Source organism: Nicotiana tomentosiformis, chromosome 10 (assembly GCF_000390325.3).
Source record: "Nicotiana tomentosiformis chromosome 10, ASM39032v3, whole genome shotgun sequence".
In the NCBI taxonomy this organism is placed as follows: Eukaryota; Viridiplantae; Streptophyta; class Magnoliopsida; order Solanales; family Solanaceae; genus Nicotiana; species Nicotiana tomentosiformis.
The window spans coordinates 9,898,177-9,916,565 of record NC_090821.1 but is presented as its reverse complement, the minus strand read 5'-3'; the positions used below and the strand labels follow the sequence as shown (position 1 = coordinate 9,916,565).

At 38.1% G+C, this 18,389-nt stretch overlaps 1 protein-coding gene across 5 annotated transcripts; it reads left to right on the top strand.

Moving 5' to 3' along the window:
* Window positions 1–208: 208 nt before the first annotated feature.
* LOC104109177 (cyclin-T1-3-like) lies at window positions 209–8,955 on the top strand. Of its 5 annotated transcripts, none has more exons than XM_033659426.2 (7): window positions 209–394; window positions 1,612–1,942; window positions 4,907–4,988; window positions 6,336–6,470; window positions 6,730–6,905; window positions 6,995–7,188; window positions 7,411–7,447. In XM_033659426.2, the coding sequence occupies exons 2-6, from the start codon at window positions 1,710–1,712 to the stop codon at window positions 7,179–7,181; spliced, it is 813 nt and encodes a 270-aa protein (XP_033515317.1). In that variant the 5' UTR covers window positions 209–394; window positions 1,612–1,709; the 3' UTR covers window positions 7,182–7,188; window positions 7,411–7,447. The 5 variants fall into 5 exon arrangements, with proteins under 5 accessions (XP_033515317.1, XP_009616698.1, XP_009616700.1 ...); XM_009618403.4 differs by having other exon boundaries at window positions 211–394; window positions 1,702–1,942; window positions 6,995–7,146; window positions 7,411–8,955; XM_009618405.4 differs by having other exon boundaries at window positions 211–394; window positions 1,658–1,942; window positions 6,995–7,146; window positions 7,411–8,955.
* The last annotated feature ends 9,434 nt before the right edge of the window (window positions 8,956–18,389 follow it).

Sequence of the window (18,389 nt, the reverse complement as noted above, 5' to 3'; positions counted from 1 at the left end):
TAAAATAAATTTTAAAAACTGAATGTGTTTTAAACAATGCCCTTAAAACCGGTTACCTGGTGTCATTTCAATGTCTCGGTTATCAATTTATTTTTTTATTTTTTATAGCAAAACTCAATAAAGTTAAGCAAACCGGACAATTAAACCAAAAGCCGGACGGTTTAAGTGAACCGCAAATTGGAATAAAATCACTTATAGTGAGGAATAGTCTTTCTCCAATTTGCATAAAGCCCCCACATTTTTCCTCCCTGCGCTTCTTTCACTCTCTCGTCCTCTCCCAAACCCAAACCCTCCGAATCTTCAATTTTCTGAATTGCCGTCATCCTCGCCGTCTCTCGCCGTTAAATCTCGCCGGCGGTGAAGTAGAATCTCCTCAGTTCCTTGTAACGGACAGGTTTTTCTCTAAGTCTTGTGTCGTATCTGTTTGTTCTTCTTCTAACCCTATCTTGTAGAATTTCTTTTTTGTTTTTGATTTTCCGTTGCAGTGGCTAAATGAAAAAATTATTTTAAAAAAGGGTTCTTTTTTGTTTTCATAGTTGAGGAGTTTAAGCTCTTACTAATATTATTATTATTATTTGCGTTGAGCATGAGAGATTTGCTTATTTTTAGTATCATTCTTATATATTTGAGCAAATAGACTTACCTACCTTGTAAAAATCTGATTTTTGGTGACACTTAGTTTCTTGATTTTTGAGCTTGTTAATTGTACTAACTATTTTGGTGAATTTATCAAAGTTATTGAATTTCTTAAGAAATATATAATAATATAGAATCCAAACGATAAGTAAGTTGATGTTATTTTTGTTAAAAAAGAACTTCCACAATTTGCTCAAAGCATGTATCTGCTTTCTTGTTTGCATTTTTTTCTTTTCTTCTTGACCTATAAGAAACTGTTCATGTGGATTTTTCCTGCTTGTAAAGTTTTATCTGCTTTACCCCCGAGTTAAATGGAGAAACATGGTCAATGAGAATTCATATAGCTGACCCCTACTTGTTTGGGACGGAGGCATAGTAGTAGTAGTATTTTTAATTGTAACCTTCTTCTGGGAATTGATTGGTGGCGGCATCAATTTTCTCTTTGCTCAATCTACGTCTTTTTCCAAATGAAGTTTTAAATGATCTCAAGATTGTGTCCACCAACCCCCAAAATCAGTTGCGGAGGAAGAAGCAACATTCTTTGTCTCATGGATAACATATTCTTGGCCTGTTTATGTGTTTGTTAAAATCTTGTTGACTAGAATCATGGATTTGAAAGTGTGAAAGTTGAATGTTCAGACTTATTAATGCCATTGGATAGTACCATATGCCAATTGTTTGTCAAAAAAAGTGTTACGTACCATTTTACGGCTCTCAGCAGATGCTAAGTGTTATGATGCGACATTCTCCCCCTTTTTGGGAAAGTAAGTCATATAAATGCCTCCTCAAAGAAATAGTTAATGTAAGCTAGAAAACTTAAATTGGTTAATACAGACTCAATGTCACTTGCATCTTGTGAAATTGACAATGTTTTTCATTTTGGGTTTTATGCTTTTATATTTTGGGTTTTGACTGCCTCTATGCAGTTATGTTTCCTGTTCAAATCCTCTGTCTTTCTGGCTGATTTATTTATAGGATGTTGCTCGGTGATGATCATGTAAATAATTGCTGTTGTCCATAGAGACCATTTTCATAATTTATTGATAACTTTCGTGGGGATTGAAGAGGTTCTTATGGCTGGTCTGATGTCTGGTGATCCCTTGACGCATCATGGAGCTTATGAAGGTGGAAGTTTTAGGGCTTCTCAAGAAAGGCCAGATGACAGTGGTGGTCGTTGGTATTTCTCCAGGAAGGAAATTGAAGAGAACTCCCCATCGCGACAAGATGGTATAGATTTGAAGAAAGAGACTTATCTACGCAAGTCCTATTGTACATTCCTGCAAGATTTGGGCATGAGGCTTAAAGTGTAAGTCCTTTTTTTTTTTTATTGTCGTCGTCATTGTGGCTTTCTTATGATTGGATTCCATTTTTTGTGCTATTTGGTGATTGTTCTTTTAGTCTTTTCTTTTAGCAGGTGCAATGTTTGCATTTTTTTACACACTGCTAGAATTGCTAATGCGTGACTTGGTGTAATCTATACCTTTTTGATAAAGATGACTTCGTATAATCTGTACTGCAGTTCTGCCTTATCATTACACTGTCAATCTGAGGTTACTCTAGGTTGTGGTGAAATTGGCTTACGATAGACCCTTGTGGTCCAGCCCTTTCCCGGACCCCGCGCATAGCGGGAGCTTAGTGCACCGAGCTGTCGTTTTTTTTAAGCATTCAGTTACTTGTAATTTCTGTTGAGGAATACAACTATCGAGTTTATTGGTTGTGGATTGTGCTGTTCGAATTTCAGTTTGTTTCATTGGTGCTTTCATTGAGAGGTCACTCATGGAGGACCAAAAGTTACTCAAGGCTCTAGTCGACCATTCGGTTCAGGAAGTCAAAGATTCAGTGTTTAAGGAACTCTCTAGAATTCGTGGTCTTCTCATGGAGGTTGTTGCTAACAGACCGCCGGCAGGATGAGAACCGGCGACAACCACCCTCCGCCACAAGCCAGTGGAGTTCAGTCGCTTTTGTGGTGAGAATTCGGAAGCCTGGTTGTTTCAAGCGGAGCACTATTTTGATCACTATGGAATTGCTGAAGATGAGAAGCTCACTATAGCATCGTTTCACCTCGACTACGAAGCTTTAGTGTGGTACCGCTGGTTGTTTCGGAATAAGCAGCTAGCGGGATGGACACATTTTGCAGAGAAGGTACGCGTTCGTTTCCTTCCAAAGGGGCTTGAATCGGCTGAGGGGCGACTGGCTAAGCTCCGACAATTGACCACTGTATCGGAGTTGCAGAGCCGTTTTGAGAAGGTGGCGAACGAGACTGATGACATCTCCGATAGGCTCATGGGCCGCCTGTTTATCTCTGGGCTGCGTGATGACATTAAGAACTCGATTTTGGCCCATTGGCCCACTACGTATGAGGATGCATTAAATTTAGCCCACATCCATGAGCAGCGGATTCTCAGTGAAAAAGGACCGACCCGACCCGCGTTTGCCAACAAAACACCCCCATTATTACTAAACCCTAGCCTGTCGTCATTTCACAAAACACCCACGACTCATGTGTCCACCGTTTTGACTCCTCAAACACCCAACTGACCACCCCTAAAACGATTGACTCATGCTGAACTCCAGAGCCGATGTGAGCGGGGTATGTGCTACAATTGTGATGAGAAGTATACTGCTGGCCACAAGTGCAAGGTTCCTCCCCAATTGATGCTTCTCACTGATGGCTCCGATTTTGACCCAACGATGCCAGAAACCTTTGTTTCCGATGATATTTTGGCCGAGGAGCTGCAATATTTGGAGGTACAGGAGCATTCTGCTATTTCTTACCATGCTCTCGCCGTTGGCAGTTCGGGTACCACCCTCCGTTTTACCGGACATGTGAATGGATCAGCGGTCAAGGTGTTGGTCGACGGTAGCAACACCCATAATTTAGTTCAAGCAAGGGCCGCGAAATTCCTACATTTATTGATCACCTCTGTACCCACCTTCTCGGTGGTGGTGGGAAGCGGCCAGCGGCTAGCGGCTGCCTTGCAATAGTGTTGCACGCCAAGTATCATTGTCTGTTCAAGGAAGTGTTCTCGACTTGGACTTGTATTTGCTGGCCGTTCATGGAGCAAACGTGGTCCTCGGCGTTTCTTGGCTAGCTACCTTGGGGCGAGTGGTGATAGACTATGCTGATCGTCTATTTGAATTCACGCTCAATGGAGCCGTTGTTAGTTGGAAGGGTGAGGAGCCGGTAGAAGCACAACCAGTTCAACTGCATAGTTTGAGGCGGTACACAACTACAACTGCCATTTCCGCATATTTTTGTTTACAAGTGGTACCATAAGATGTTCTTACTTCCACTGTTAATCAGATTGCGCCAGCACCGCCACCAGCAAATCTGTTTCCCCTGAACTGCGCCAGCTCTTAGATTCATTTTGTGATGTCTTCCAGAAGCCTGATGGGTTGCCTCCTAGCAGGCCACAGGACCATGCGATACACTTGGATCCTGGGGCTGGTCCGATAAATGTCAAACCATATAGGTATCCATATTTTCAGAAGCATGTTATGGAACAATTGGTGTCGGATATGCTCAAAGATGGAGTAATAAGGGCGGGCACCAGTCCTTTCTTTCTCCAGTTCTCCTAGTCCGCAACAAGGAAATAAAATAAATCTATACAATCAACCCATCTATCAAATTAAGTCGGATCTCCTAAATATAGTCAAATCTCTTGAAATCATGCTAATCAACACTCCTAAATCAAATCTCCTTGAATCATGCTAATCAACAAGTAGTTGTACCCCGTGGTGCTCTTAATAACACAATGTTTTCTTGCTTGTTCCCCACCTCCTCCTCCCCCCCCCCCCCAAATTTTTTTTTTTTTTTAATATGGCCAAATATGACCTCTTGTGTCCCCTAAATGTTTCAAAATTCTTTAGAGATATGATTTTTTAAGTATTGCTCTCTCTTCCCTTTCTTCTTTTGACTGCGGATATAAGTTCAAACTAGATAAAAAGGAGGGATATCTGCACTAAGATTTTCTAGTGTCATTTCTTACTGATAAATGCATATGCCAATGCATATTTATGCATGTGTAAATATATAAACATAGTTTAGAGGACTAGTCCGCGTCTTGTTCCTTTGTTGATATACAATATCATATTAGATACGATGATTGGAGCTCTCTTGATGTTACAGCGGCTTACAGCATTAGCAGTTGTTTCTTTTAAGAACTCTCATTTGCGCTTTCTCAGGCTTGTCATAAATGCAGTATCACACCTATTTCACTGTATGAAATAAACCATTATCATTCATGGTTCAATTGTTGGGTGCTTGCAGGCCTCAGGTAACAATTGCCACTGCAATAATATTTTGTCATCGGTTCTTTCTCCGGCAATCTCATACAAGGAATGATAGGAGGGTAAGTAACTCTCCGATCCGTTTCAGTTTTACCATCTATTGCATCTATGGCTGCTTGACCTTTTGTATATATTTGTTAAATGAAAGCAGTGATTGCATAACATATTTCCTTGAATATCGTGTAAGCTTGTGGATGAGCAAAAGATCTTTTGGTGCCTAACCAAGTTACAGGATATGCCATATAGTTGGGTTTGGCATCTATTGGCTAAAAACGATCGGTGCCATTAGTTGGGTTTGGTTGATTAAATTGCATGGAAAATGAAAGCTGCATGGTCTCTGATTGGTTTTGTAAGTAGGATTATGTATTCTATTACTATTTTCTGATAACGGAGAAAATTGCCGAGCGCCAGTGGCAATTCAGTGGATAATGGGCCCGCCCCTCTACCCTTCTCCGCATGTCACAGGTTCGGACCTGTGACATGCGCCTAACCCATAGAACTTTATATTTTATCATACCTTGCATTTAGTTTATACCTTGCAATTCAAGCGTTGGTATATGTTCTTATCAGCTATGCTACCTTGCATTTTTAATAAAATTCAAGAGAAACAAAGGTTCAATTAAGAAAGGAAAAAGAAAAAGACACAAGGGGGCATTAGATGTATTTTTATATCACCCAGCAATAGAGCAACCATCAATCTTTTAGCATGTAGTGGTCCAATAGAGGGCCACCAACTTTTGACGCCGAAAACCGGTTCCTTTTATGTGACTAGATTGAATCTCCAATACCTACTAAAAATGTATTCGGGTAGAAGAGTTATCAGATGTTTTAAACTTTTTAGATTCATTGAGATGAGTGTGTTTATCGTTATATGGTGACCTCTGTACTGCTGTAATCTTGTATTTTGCAGTACTTGGTACTTGCCTTAATAATATTTACTTATTAAAAAAAGTATGTGGACCCAAAATCATCAGACCTGTAAGCATTTTCTCATGAGTATTATGCACAGGTTTCCAGTTAGTACATCATTTGGAGAAGCAGTTCAAAATGATGCTTTACGTTTTCAAATTGTGAGGTTTGTGAAGAACAATGAATGTAGGAAAGGTTTAAGGAGGAATTCAGTTAGATATCTTGGTCCTTTATGGTACTAAAAGCTATAATAAACATAACTTAATTGAGGGGAGATTCTAGAATGACGGGCAACAATTCAGTTAGCTAATAGTGAAGGAATTTTGTATTACTGGTAAATACTAATGGCTGTCCACTTATCAAAAGAAAAAAGGACATCTTTACGAGCATTTTTTTTGATAAGGTAAGAGAACATCTTTACAAGTAATTGTACTAATTAGCTAAAGTTTGTGGTAGATAGAACTAACTAATATTCTACCCAACTTCCATACCTTTTGCAGAGCATTGCCACAGTATGCATGTTCCTTGCAGGAAAGGTTGAAGAAACTCCTCGTCCCCTGAAAGATGTTATACTTGTTTCTTATGAGATCATTCATAAGAAAGATGCTGCAGCAGCGCAGAGGATTAAGCAAAAGGTATTGCCAATTGGCCTGGTGGTTGTGCTCTGTACGTATCTATTAAATCCATCTTCTACTTTTAGGTCCTCTTCTAGATTTGACCTTAAAACTTTCTTCCTACTGCTTATATGTGGAAGATTTTGCCTTTCGCTAATTTGTATGGATAGTTACTGGCCGTTCAGTTTCTGTTCATCTGTTTCCTCTGGTACCTTTAATCATTTTTAGTGTCTTATTATTACATACTAAAATAATTCAAAAATTTTGTGTGGTCATGCAGGAAGTATACGAACACCAAAAAGAACTACTTTTGCAGGGAGAGAGGGTTGTTCTTGCAACTCTTGGTTTTGATCTTAATGTACATCATCCATATAAACCCCTTGTTGAGGCGATAAAGAAATTCAAGGTTGCTCAGAATGCCCTAGCTCAAGTTGCATGGAACTTTGTGAATGATGGGTATGATATGTTTCTCTTCTATTTAATATTTGTATGTACCAATTGATGGTCACACCTATCTCTTGTTGACGTGGGAGAGCCGCGTGCAGGCTTCGGACGTCCTTATGCTTGCAATTTAAGCCCCATCACATTGCAGCAGGTGCCATTTTCCTTGCAGCCAAGTTTCTCAGAGTAAAGCTCCCATCTGATGGCGAGAAGGTTTGGTGGCAGGAGTTTGATGTCACCCCACGCCAACTGGAGGGTTGGTGTCTTGCCTTGGATATGTATACTATGTGAATTTGTGGTATTGGATGAACCCAGTTTGGCTTACTTTCAGGGATTCTGTGACCACATCAGTACATGGAAACGTTCTGAAATGAACTTCCTGTTTTTTCCTAATAAAGGACTAATTTACAATTGGGCTTTTTTGGGGGTGGGGTTGGGGGGGGGGGTGGGGGGGTGTAGAGTGCAAACAATCAAAGCAATAGCTCTTCGCTATCTTACTTTGCATTCTTTACCCTTGCAGAGGTGAGCAACCAAATGCTAGAATTATATGAACAAAATAGAGTACAACCTTCTCAGGCTAGTGAAGCAGAAGGAAGTGCTGGTGGAAATCAAAGGCCTGCAGGAAAAGCTTCAGCTGCAAATGAAGAGCATGCTGCAAATAACAGTAACTCTCTGGGTGGAGCTGCAAATTCAAATGCAGGAACCTCTAATCGCGCATCTTCTAGGGCAATTCCTGATCAACCATATGCTGATAATCACAGTGGGCCCTCTGAGGCAGCTCAAACTAGCACTAATAACTACGGAAGTGCTGAAAATAATGCTTCAGATCGTATTGGAGATGATGAGATTAATGATAGGCAGAAGCTTGAAAGTGAGCAGTTGGCTTATCAGGGTAATGCAGCAGAGGTACAAAGTAGATCAAAGTATGGTTCTGAAAGCCATGATGAAGATGATCAGGAAGAGAACACTGGGAAAGCTGAAACAAGGCGTAAAGGGGAACCAAAGGAGAGGTACCATGGTCGAGCCCTGGAGAACAAGGATGGCAGACTTGGCCAGTCACCGCAAGGAGTTAAAAAGATTGATAAAGACAAGGTCAAAGCAGCTGTTGAGAACAAGGTCAAGGCAGCATTGGAGAAACGCAGAAAATCCCATGGGGATGTAACCAGGAAAACTGATGTTATGGATGACGATGATCTCATTGAGAGGGAATTGGAGGATGGAATAGAACTGGCAGCTGGGAATGAGAAAATCAAACGGGAAAGAAAAGAAAGCTGGAGCAAGCCTTCAAACAGACCGGAGCATGAGAACACATATCATGAAAAGCCTCAAGATGAAGCTGGGGATGGGCATCACCAAGGGTCAAAACGGCAGTCTTCACGTGGGGAAGATTACGACTATGTTGAAGAAGGGGAACTGGAACCATATGATGATGCTGACAAGGTTTATCGGTCACCAAAGTTGAACAGTAGGAAAAGGAAGGCAAGTAGCCCCTCAGAGAAACTGATGGAGGGTAAGCGGGATGAGTATGTAACAGGGAGCCACAATCAATCTTACCAAGATTTTCCAGATGATAGAAACGGGGCTGGGAGGCTTGATTATTCTGAGAGGGACCACAAAAGGCAGATGCAGGAAAATCATGCCTGAGATGTCTTCTGTGCTTTGAAGCAGCATATCTAGCTAGTTCTGTTGAACAAGATTAGACATTCTGATCCGAGGAGAGAAGTTTATTTCAGGCTGTCACAGCTAGATCCTATGTTCTCTCTCCTTATTCATGTCTCTAAAAAATTTTGCCACAACTTCAATTGGTGAAAGAGCCACTATTTATATGAAGGAAACCATGTAACTCTATTCTCCGGATTGATTTTGAACCCCTACCATATTCTGCTCTACCCTATTTCCCTTTTCGATATCTCAAATATGTTGCAGAATTTGTAAGAATGGATTCTGGTAATTGTCCAAGTTGTTAGTGTCCTTCAAAGTGTTGTTCATTATTTCCTGTACATTATGGGAGAGTTAACCTTTAAAACTACTTATTTTGCTGTGTAACGAGTTATATTTCTGCCTACTTGGTGCATCATCCAGTCCTTGATTTTATCCATTTCTGTTAATTGAAGATGTCTCTCTTTTCCCCCGCTTTTATTTTTTGTTTTTGGGTGCATCTTCAGTGAGTAATTCCAACTAACAATTAACAAGTAGGGCATGCCAAAGTAGTTTAGAATCAACAGCTGTTCGAGTATTCTTCAATGGATGATCACCAAAATTTTGACTCTGTGAGGATGTTTATACAGTGGATCAGCATTCATAGATCAAAGTTTTGTCTAATGTATAGCAACTCTTTGTATTATCTCAAAGTTATTCTACTCTTATGGTTATGGAGATCATGACTCTCGACTCAATTCGTTTTGAAAATTTTAATAAGACCAAGACTGTTCATTAATTTATTTGGTTCACATTTGCGTTTGAACTCATTCTTAAAACAACAGCGAATTGAAGTATCATCTTTCTACGAAGTCTTCTTGCCCCCTATTTGCATGAAAATATAATACACGTCTTCTTGCCCCCTATTTGCATGAAAATATAATAGATGAATGTAAAAATTTGTTTGAATATCTTATTTCCTACCAATACCATACTAAGCATTACTAGCATATTTGTTCTGAACGTAAAAATGCAAGCGCGGCGTGGGAAATTATGTATTCCATCAGACTACTTCCCAGATCCAAAATTGGATGGAAATCTGGTTTCTGTTTATGTCTTTTTCAAACATAAATTGAAATATATGAAACAGGACTATATGATAATAAGAAGCGATTTTTTTTTATATGAAGAAAGTTACTTTACAATAAAAGCGGATAAAACAAAAATAAAACGGAAGAAATGTTAGGCCTGAAAAGTATGGCTTAAGGGTGGTAAGTGGGCCGGGCCCGGTCCTAAGTGGGCCGGTCCTATGCGGTCCGGTCCTAAACGATCCCGGGCTTCGCGGGCTTATTGCTGGAACCGGCTCGGGACCGGGACCACGAACTAACGGTTTCGGGTTAAGTGGGCCGGTCCCGAGCCTAAGTGGGCCTAAACGGGCCCAACAGAAATTTTCTATTTTTAATTTTTTTTTTATAGAAGTTAGAGAAAAAAAATAGTAATAAAGATATATAAGCTATATTCGATTTATATACTATATATACATCTTAAAATATATATATATATATATATATATATATATATATATTATATATACATAGTATACATCTTAAAATATACTATATATACATCTTAAAATATACTATATATACATAGTATACTAGATATACTAGATATATATATAGTATAGTATAGTAGATCTTAAGATATATATACATCTTAAGATATATAGGCTATATATATATAGTAAGATGTATATATAGTATATCTTAAGATATATACTATCGAATATGACTTATAAACTATGTATATATATATTATAGTATATCGGCAAATTAAATAGATGCATCTATGGTTCGCGCCGTTCGACCCTCGGCAGTGCATAATTTAAATATCGTTATGTTGGTTCGGGCCGTACGTCCTCGGCATTATATGCGCATGAATATTTTGGGATTGAATACTCATAACTGATATTGCTCCAATGTTTAAATGGAAGATAAATTTAGGATTTATAATTGTGAAAAAGGGGTATTTTCCATCACTTACTGTTGAGTTTTAGTATATTTATTGTAATCCTTGCTCAGTTATAAATTTTAAATTCATTATCATTAGCCTTAGTAAGTGTCAAGTCGACCCCTCGTCACTGCTTCTTCGAGGTTAGGCGGTATACTTACTGGGTACATGTTATTTTATGTACTCACGCTACACTTCCGCTCTTAACTGTGCAGGATCTGAGGCAGGTGCATCTGGATATCCCTCTGGCGCGCATTCTTGATCTGGGTTCGAGATTCCACGATGAGCTGCCCTTCCGAGCCGTTCAGCAGCATGCCGGAGTCCCCCCTATTTATTTTGTTTCTGTCTATTCCTATTCAGGCAGTAGGATAGATATCTTTTTTATATTCTACTAAGTTGCCCATATACTTGTGACACTAGATCTTGGTACGTAATAGTAGACTTGTGATTTTGGGTTATGTTCTTACAGTTATTAATGTTTCTAGCTGTTTTTACTTAATCATTTAAATTGGTTTTCATTAAATCTTTTAAGTAAAAGAAAAGATCACTACGTGGGAAAAATCTCTAAAATGGGATATCATTAGGTTATTCATTGTTGGCTTGTCTAGCAACTGTGCTGGACGCCATCACGGCCTGATATGGAATTGGGTCATGACAGAAAGCATGCCAGATCCCCTTTTCTCCCTTATTTCAGTTCTAGTGGAAGCACTTCTATTGGACCTCCTCCAATTTTCAACATCAAGCATCCATTTACTGGGGTTATTGGCAATGATGTTGATTTTGATTTGTTGGAAGAATTCAATAAGTGATTATATTTAGGTACCGACACGGTTTCAAAGAGGTTAGATTCTACACTTTTTCATATTATCGAGTGCTTTGAATTTGTGAATTTTCAATTGCAACTACATTTTAATTGTACTTTCTATGTCTTTAAATAGGAAGAAGGCGCCTTATACTGTAAAAGATAACCATCTCAACCTGTGGTTTGATCTTGGAATGGAGAAAGTTGATAAAAAGGATTGGTTTTATACTTTGGCACATCCTGGGAAAATCCTGAACAACACGGTACACTCATACCCCGACAAAATTTAATGATAAGCTGAAGTATTCTATTATTTTAGATATCCATAGATTTTGTGTTTAAAAATGGTAGTTAAATTGTCTACTGCAGTGAGAAAATATGTAATTTGTTTTTTTGCAGCACATTGATTGTAACGACCCGGCCAGTCATTTCGAGAGTTGTAACCCCGTTCCCCCATTTACTACTCCTTTTATGCTTATTAGTTGTTATCTGACTTGCGGGGTGGTTGGTTCGGGCCCGAAGAGATTTCGAAATGGATTAAGACACTTAGTCTCAAATTTGGAAGCTTAAGTTGAAAGGGTTGACCGGATATTGACTTATGAGTAAACGACTTTAGAATATAATTTTGATGGTTCCGTTGGCTCCGTTGGGTGATTTTGAACTTAGGAGCGTGTCCGGATTGTGATTTGGAGGTCCGTGGTTGAATTTGTCTTGAAATGGCGAAAATTGGATTTTTGAAAAGTTTGAGCGGGAGTGGACTTTTTGATATCAATATCAGATTCAGATTCCGGAAGTTGGAGCAAATCCGTAATGTCAAATGTGCCTTATGTGCAAAATTTGAGGTCAATCGAACGTGATTTGATAAGTTTCGGCGTCGTTTGTAGAAGTTGGAATTCCTTAATTTTTATTAGGCTTGAATTGGGGTGTGATTTGTGTTTTTGATGTTGTTTGAGGTGATTTGACGGCTCGACTAAGTTCGTATCATGTTTTAGGACTTATTGGTATAATTGGTTGAGGTCCCAGGGGCCTCGGGTTAATTTCGGATGGTTTTCAGTCAAAGTTTGAGTTTGAAAGACTGTTGTAGCTGAAGCTTTCTGGTGCAATCGCACCTGCGGAACATTGGTCGCAGGTGCGAGCTGGGAAGCATAGAAGCGGAGGTTGAGGTGCGGACTGAGGAGCGCAGATGCGGAAGGTATTCCCCATGTCACGACCCAAAATCCATTATAGGTCGTGATGGCGTCTAACGCCGTCGTCAGGCAAGCCAACGTTGATTTATCAATTTATTTACTCATTTCATTACTTTCGAGATCATAATCTCCATTACTTAAATAGTATAAAAATGGAATTTACTAGGGTAAAATGATAATAACTACGTGATCTATAATAACGAACAACCAGTAGAACCCCCCAAAATCTGGTGTCACAAGTGCATGAGATATTTCTAAGGAGTACAATAATAACACAACATCTGTCCTGAATGTAATAAGACAGAATAAAATAAATAGTACAATGGAGACTCGGTGGACTGTGATGCATAGCCTGGAATGCAACTCACATAAAGTCTCCTCAATAGGTGCGCCTACGCGCCAAGGTGATCATCAAATGAACCTGTCAGATCCTACACATTTAGTGCAGAAGTGCAACATGAGGATGTAAATCAACGCGTACCCAGTAAGTATCTAGCCTAACCCCAGAGAAGTAGTGATGAGGTTTCGACATCGACACTTACTAAAGGTCCAATAAAGAAATATAATAAAACATAAACAGATATGAGGTATACGGAAATGATGGGGTTAATCTGCAAGTTACATAATCTTCCAATTTTTTCTTTCCAAGCGTAAATTTCTAAATATTTTATTCTACCTTAACGGCTCAGAAAATGCCAAGGGTCGATATCAAATAAATAAGGAATACCATATAAAAATGTGGGGCATCAATGGAAAGATTAGCTCGTAAATATTCGGACTATTAGCAATATAACGCACGATTCTGTCGAGGTCATTCGGCCCGATCCATAATAATGTGTACACTGCCGAGGTTCGAGTGGAAAGAACTATAGATGCATCTATATACTACCGAGGCGTTCGTCCCGCTCCACAGAAAAAGGAAAGAAGTTACCAAATTACGAGACACGTGTTTACAATATCATACATGAGTACAAAATGGATATAATCTTTACCGTTTTTCAAATAACTCGCCCACAACACAAAGTGTTAAGGCTTGGCCTAGTATACATATATGTATTTCTAAATCAATTTCATTTATGACTTCAATTAATTAAGCCAACAAAAATGAGTTCAAATAACTCAAATATTACAGGATAAGATCCTAAGTCTACCCGGACATAAACATGTTTTAGCTACGTACGGACTCTCGTCACCTCGTGTGTGCATAGCACCCACAACTAGTTGCACATAACGATAAATATCACCTAGGGGTAGTTTCCCCCTCACAAGGTTAGCCAGAAGACTTACCTCGCTCCGAAGTTCCATAACCGGCTCCAACGCCACTCAAGCACCTCAACCCGATGCCCGTCTCTTCAAAACTATTCAAATAATGTGCAAACCAATCAAAATATATTTTAATACCCATAATTAATCAATATAAACAATTCCCAACTACGCTCAAAAAGTCGATAAAGTCAACCCTCGGGTCCACGTGCATGGATTCCGAAATGTTTTGAAGATAAACCCCACCCATAATATCACGAACTCAAATATATAGTTTATTCCTAATCCCATGTCCAATTTCGTGGTCAAAATCCAAAAATACCAATTTTCTAGGTTTTCCACCAAAATCCTAATTTCTACAAATTCTCAAGCTTAAATCCATGTATAAACCATGTATTTAACTCACAAGGTGAAGAAATCACTTACCCCATAATAGTTGATGAAGATGGCACTCCAAAAGTGCTCCAAAATCGGTTCCCATGGACGAAATGAAGTGGAATTGAGCCAAACCCCTGATTTAAAAGAACACACTGCCCAACGACCTTACGCACCTGCGTTACCTTAGTCGCTTCTGCGGCTTCGCACTTGCGTAAATTTCCATCGCAGGTGCGGTTTCCACTAAACCCAGCCAAGTCCGCTTCTGCGGACAAAACGCCGCACCTGCGGCCTCGCTTTTGCGGCCACTCATCCGCTTCTGCGGAAAATCCCCCAACACGAAGCCTCGCACTTGCGGAAACATACCCCGCTTATGCGGCATGCAAGTGCGATATTCCTCCACTTCTGCGCCTTCACCCGCTTCTGCGCCCAAGGTTTTGCTCCTGCGTTTGTGCAGATGTGGCCAAAGCTCCGCACCTGCAGCCCACCTCCTGGTCGACTTTTCTCCGCTTCTCCGACAACCCCCATTGCACCTGCGACCAAACCACCGCAGGTGCGGTGACACCAGACTTCAGCAGTTTCCAGCATTGCCTCAAATCCAAATTTCAATCTCTTTCAAACTCGAGGCCCCCAGGACCCCATCCAAACATACCAACATATCCCAAAACATGACACGGACTTAGTTGAAGCCTCAAATCGCGCCAAACAACATCGAAAACATGGATCGGTGATCAAAACCCTTATTTAAACTTTCAAACCTTTAAACTTCGACGAACGCATCCGAACTATATCAACACATTCCGGAACAATGCCAAACTTTGCGCGCAAGTCATAAATCACAATACTAACCTATTCCAAGGCTCGGAATCCCAAACATACATCGATAACACTAAAGTCCACCTCAAACCAAACTTAAGAAATTCTTAAACCTTTAAAATGCCAAATTTTTCATAATAAGCGCCAAAATGCTCCCTGGTGATCCAATACTCAACCCGAACAGACGTCCAAGTTCGAAATCAACATACAAACCTATTGGATCCTTTAAATACCGATTCCGAGGTCTTTTGCTCAAAAGTCAAACCTTAGACAAATTCTTCCAACTTAAAGCTTCCGAAATTAGAATTTTCTTTCCAAATCAATCCCGAACTTCCCAAAATTCAATTCTGACCCTACGTACAAGTCATAATACTTGAAGTGAAGCTACTCAAGGTCTCAAACCGCCGAACGACGTGCTAGAGCTCAAAGCGACCGGCCGGGTCATTACATTCTCCCTCACTTAAACATACGTTCGTCCTCGAACATGCTAAGGACTGCTTCGGAGTTGTCTAAAATCAATGTTTAACACCTCGTGCACCTACCTGTGCCACCACAATCCGGTTGAACACATTAGCTCGAGTCAGACTGAATATCCTCCCTTTTATTTAATCAAAAAGCCTTAGAACAAAATTCCAACCTCCGAATTTATTTACAAGACCTGATTCTAACATACGAACATCGTACCAATCACCACACACTGTACCAAAACATAATCATGCACTTATGCTGAAATCACACCATGCACCACATAAGTCGGTTGCCCATATTAACATCCCCTGACCACAATAGCTGCAATTTCACGAATCCAATGCCCACAACACACCTCATGACATATATGTCCTGTTCCAATTCTCGCTGTACTGCCACGACAAAAGATACGTGTAGAAAATCATAACTACCTGTTGAATCAATAATTCATGGATTCTCTCCTCCGGACAAGAACCATTATCTCATTTTGGACTAAATAATGTTATTTTATCTTTAATGTACCTTATATAAGTCTGATTGCACTAATTTCAGAGTATATTCGATATACTCGATATACATATATATATAAGCTTATATATATACTATACTATACTATATATACATCTTAAGATACATAAGCTATATTCGATTTATATACTATATATACATCTTAAGATATATATATATATATACACACACTATACTATATATACATAGTATATAAGTCATATTCTATAGTATACATCTTAAGATATATTATATATATATATATACACACACACACACACACACTATACTATATATACATCTTAAGATATATATATATATACACACACTATACTCTCTCTCTCTCTCTATATATATATATAGTATATAAATCATATTCGATAGTATACATCTTAAGATATATATAATATATATAGTAAGATGTATATATATTATAGTATACTATAATATATATACATCTTACTATATATAAGCTATATTCGATTTATATACTATATATACATCTTAAGATATACTATATATACATGTATATCTACTATACTATACTATATATATATCTAGTATATCTAGTATACTATGTATATATAGTATATCTTAAGAGGTATATATAGTATAGTATAGTATACATATATAAGCTTATATATATATGTATATCGAATATAGCTTATATATCTTATGAGATGTATATATAGTATAGACTATAGTATAGTATAGACTATAGTATAGTATAAATATAAGCTTATATATATATATGTGTGTGTGTGTGTGTGTGTATATCGAATATAGCTTATATATCTTAAGTTGTATATATAGTATATATATACTATACTATACTATACTATACTATACTATACTATACTATACTATACTATATATACATAGTATATAAGCCATATTCGATAGTATACATCTTATTATATACTATATATACATGTATAGCTACTATACTATACTATATATATCTAGTATATCTAGTATACTTAGTATATCTTAAGATGTATATATAGTATAGTATAGTATATATATAAGCTTATATATATATGTATATCGAATATAGCTTATATATCTTATGAGATGTATATATAGTATAGACTATAGTATAGTATAAATATAAGCTTATATATATATATATATCAAATATAGCTTATATATCTTAAGATATCGAATATAGCTTATATATCTTATGAGATGTATATATAGTATAGACTATAGTATAGTATAAATATAAGCTTATATATATATATGTATGTATACTATATTATACTATATGTATAGCTTAAGATATATAAAAAGACAAAAATATTGTAAAGAGATATTCAAATCAATGCGTTATATTTTTATTATAGCATTAAAAATCATGGCAATATCTTTCTTAGTCTTCCTCCCCCATGGAATGAGCACAACAAGGTGCTAATACCACCATTGAGAAGAAAAAGAAACTAATCAAGATGTGCCAAAATACAAGTTACATATTAATTTATATGGTATCTCTTACAAATTTCATAAATCCTTCAAGGTCCGGAGGAATTTCCGTTGGTGGTGGCGGAAATGAAGCTTGGTCATCACCGCTTCCAGGCGAAGCATCATCCTCCGCAAGTTCAGCTAGCATTTCTTCGTAAGCTTCGTCTACCTCTGGTTGTGATTCAGCAAGTCCAAAATTTCTTCTTTCCGAACGGATCCAATCTCTAAAAAGTACTGATTTTTTCAAGCTCTCCCTCATAGACGCTCTATAATCACCGAGTTGAAGTCTTGCTTGACTGAAAGCGCTCTCTGATGCCACTGTTGAAGCTTGAATAGTTAAAATATCTCGGGCCATCCTTGAAAGAATCGGAAAGTGTTTTTCTTTGTCCTTCCACCATTCCAAAATATTAAAGGAGCAGTCGGGATTCACTTCCTCAATTCTCTGTGACAAATAAACTTCAAGCTCATTTAGTTGTGAAAAATTACTAGTACTAGAACCTTGAGAACCCCTGAACCCTGCCCAAGCACTAAGTGCTCTTACTCCCGCAGTTCTTTTAGATGATTGAGAACTAGAAGAAGAAGGAGTTGGAACATTTGGTCTAGCATGATCTAATGCAACTTGATAAGCATTATAAATAGTTTGAACATTTATTTTAATTGAGGCTATTGCGTTCGGAAGTTTAGACAACTCCTCATCTTCAAGTGCTAAACCATTATAAACAGTTTCATACCAAAATTGAGGACCTCCTAATTTCATAGTAGGATTTAACAATGCAGCAATACCATAAATAGGGAGAATAGGGAAAAATATTTTTTAAACTTTTTTCTCATGGAATCAATAGCAAGTTGATAAATTTTTCCACCCTCTGAAAAATGATCAAACAAATTTGCAATTTCTGCAATATAAACTAAACAGTTAGAAATAGTAGGATAATATTGCCCAGAAAATTCATTTGTAGCAATATAGATTTT

Coding starts and splice junctions, on each gene's coding strand:
- LOC104109177 (XM_009618403.4), top strand. CDS start 1,710: ATGGCTGGTCTGATGTCTGGTGATCCCTTGACGCATCATGGAGCTTAT. Junction 4,989..6,335: donor ATACAAGGAATGATAGGAGG/GTAAGTAACTCT, acceptor TACCTTTTGCAG/AGCATTGCCACAGTATGCAT. Junction 6,906..6,994: donor TGGAACTTTGTGAATGATGG/GTATGATATGTT, acceptor AGCCGCGTGCAG/GCTTCGGACGTCCTTATGCT.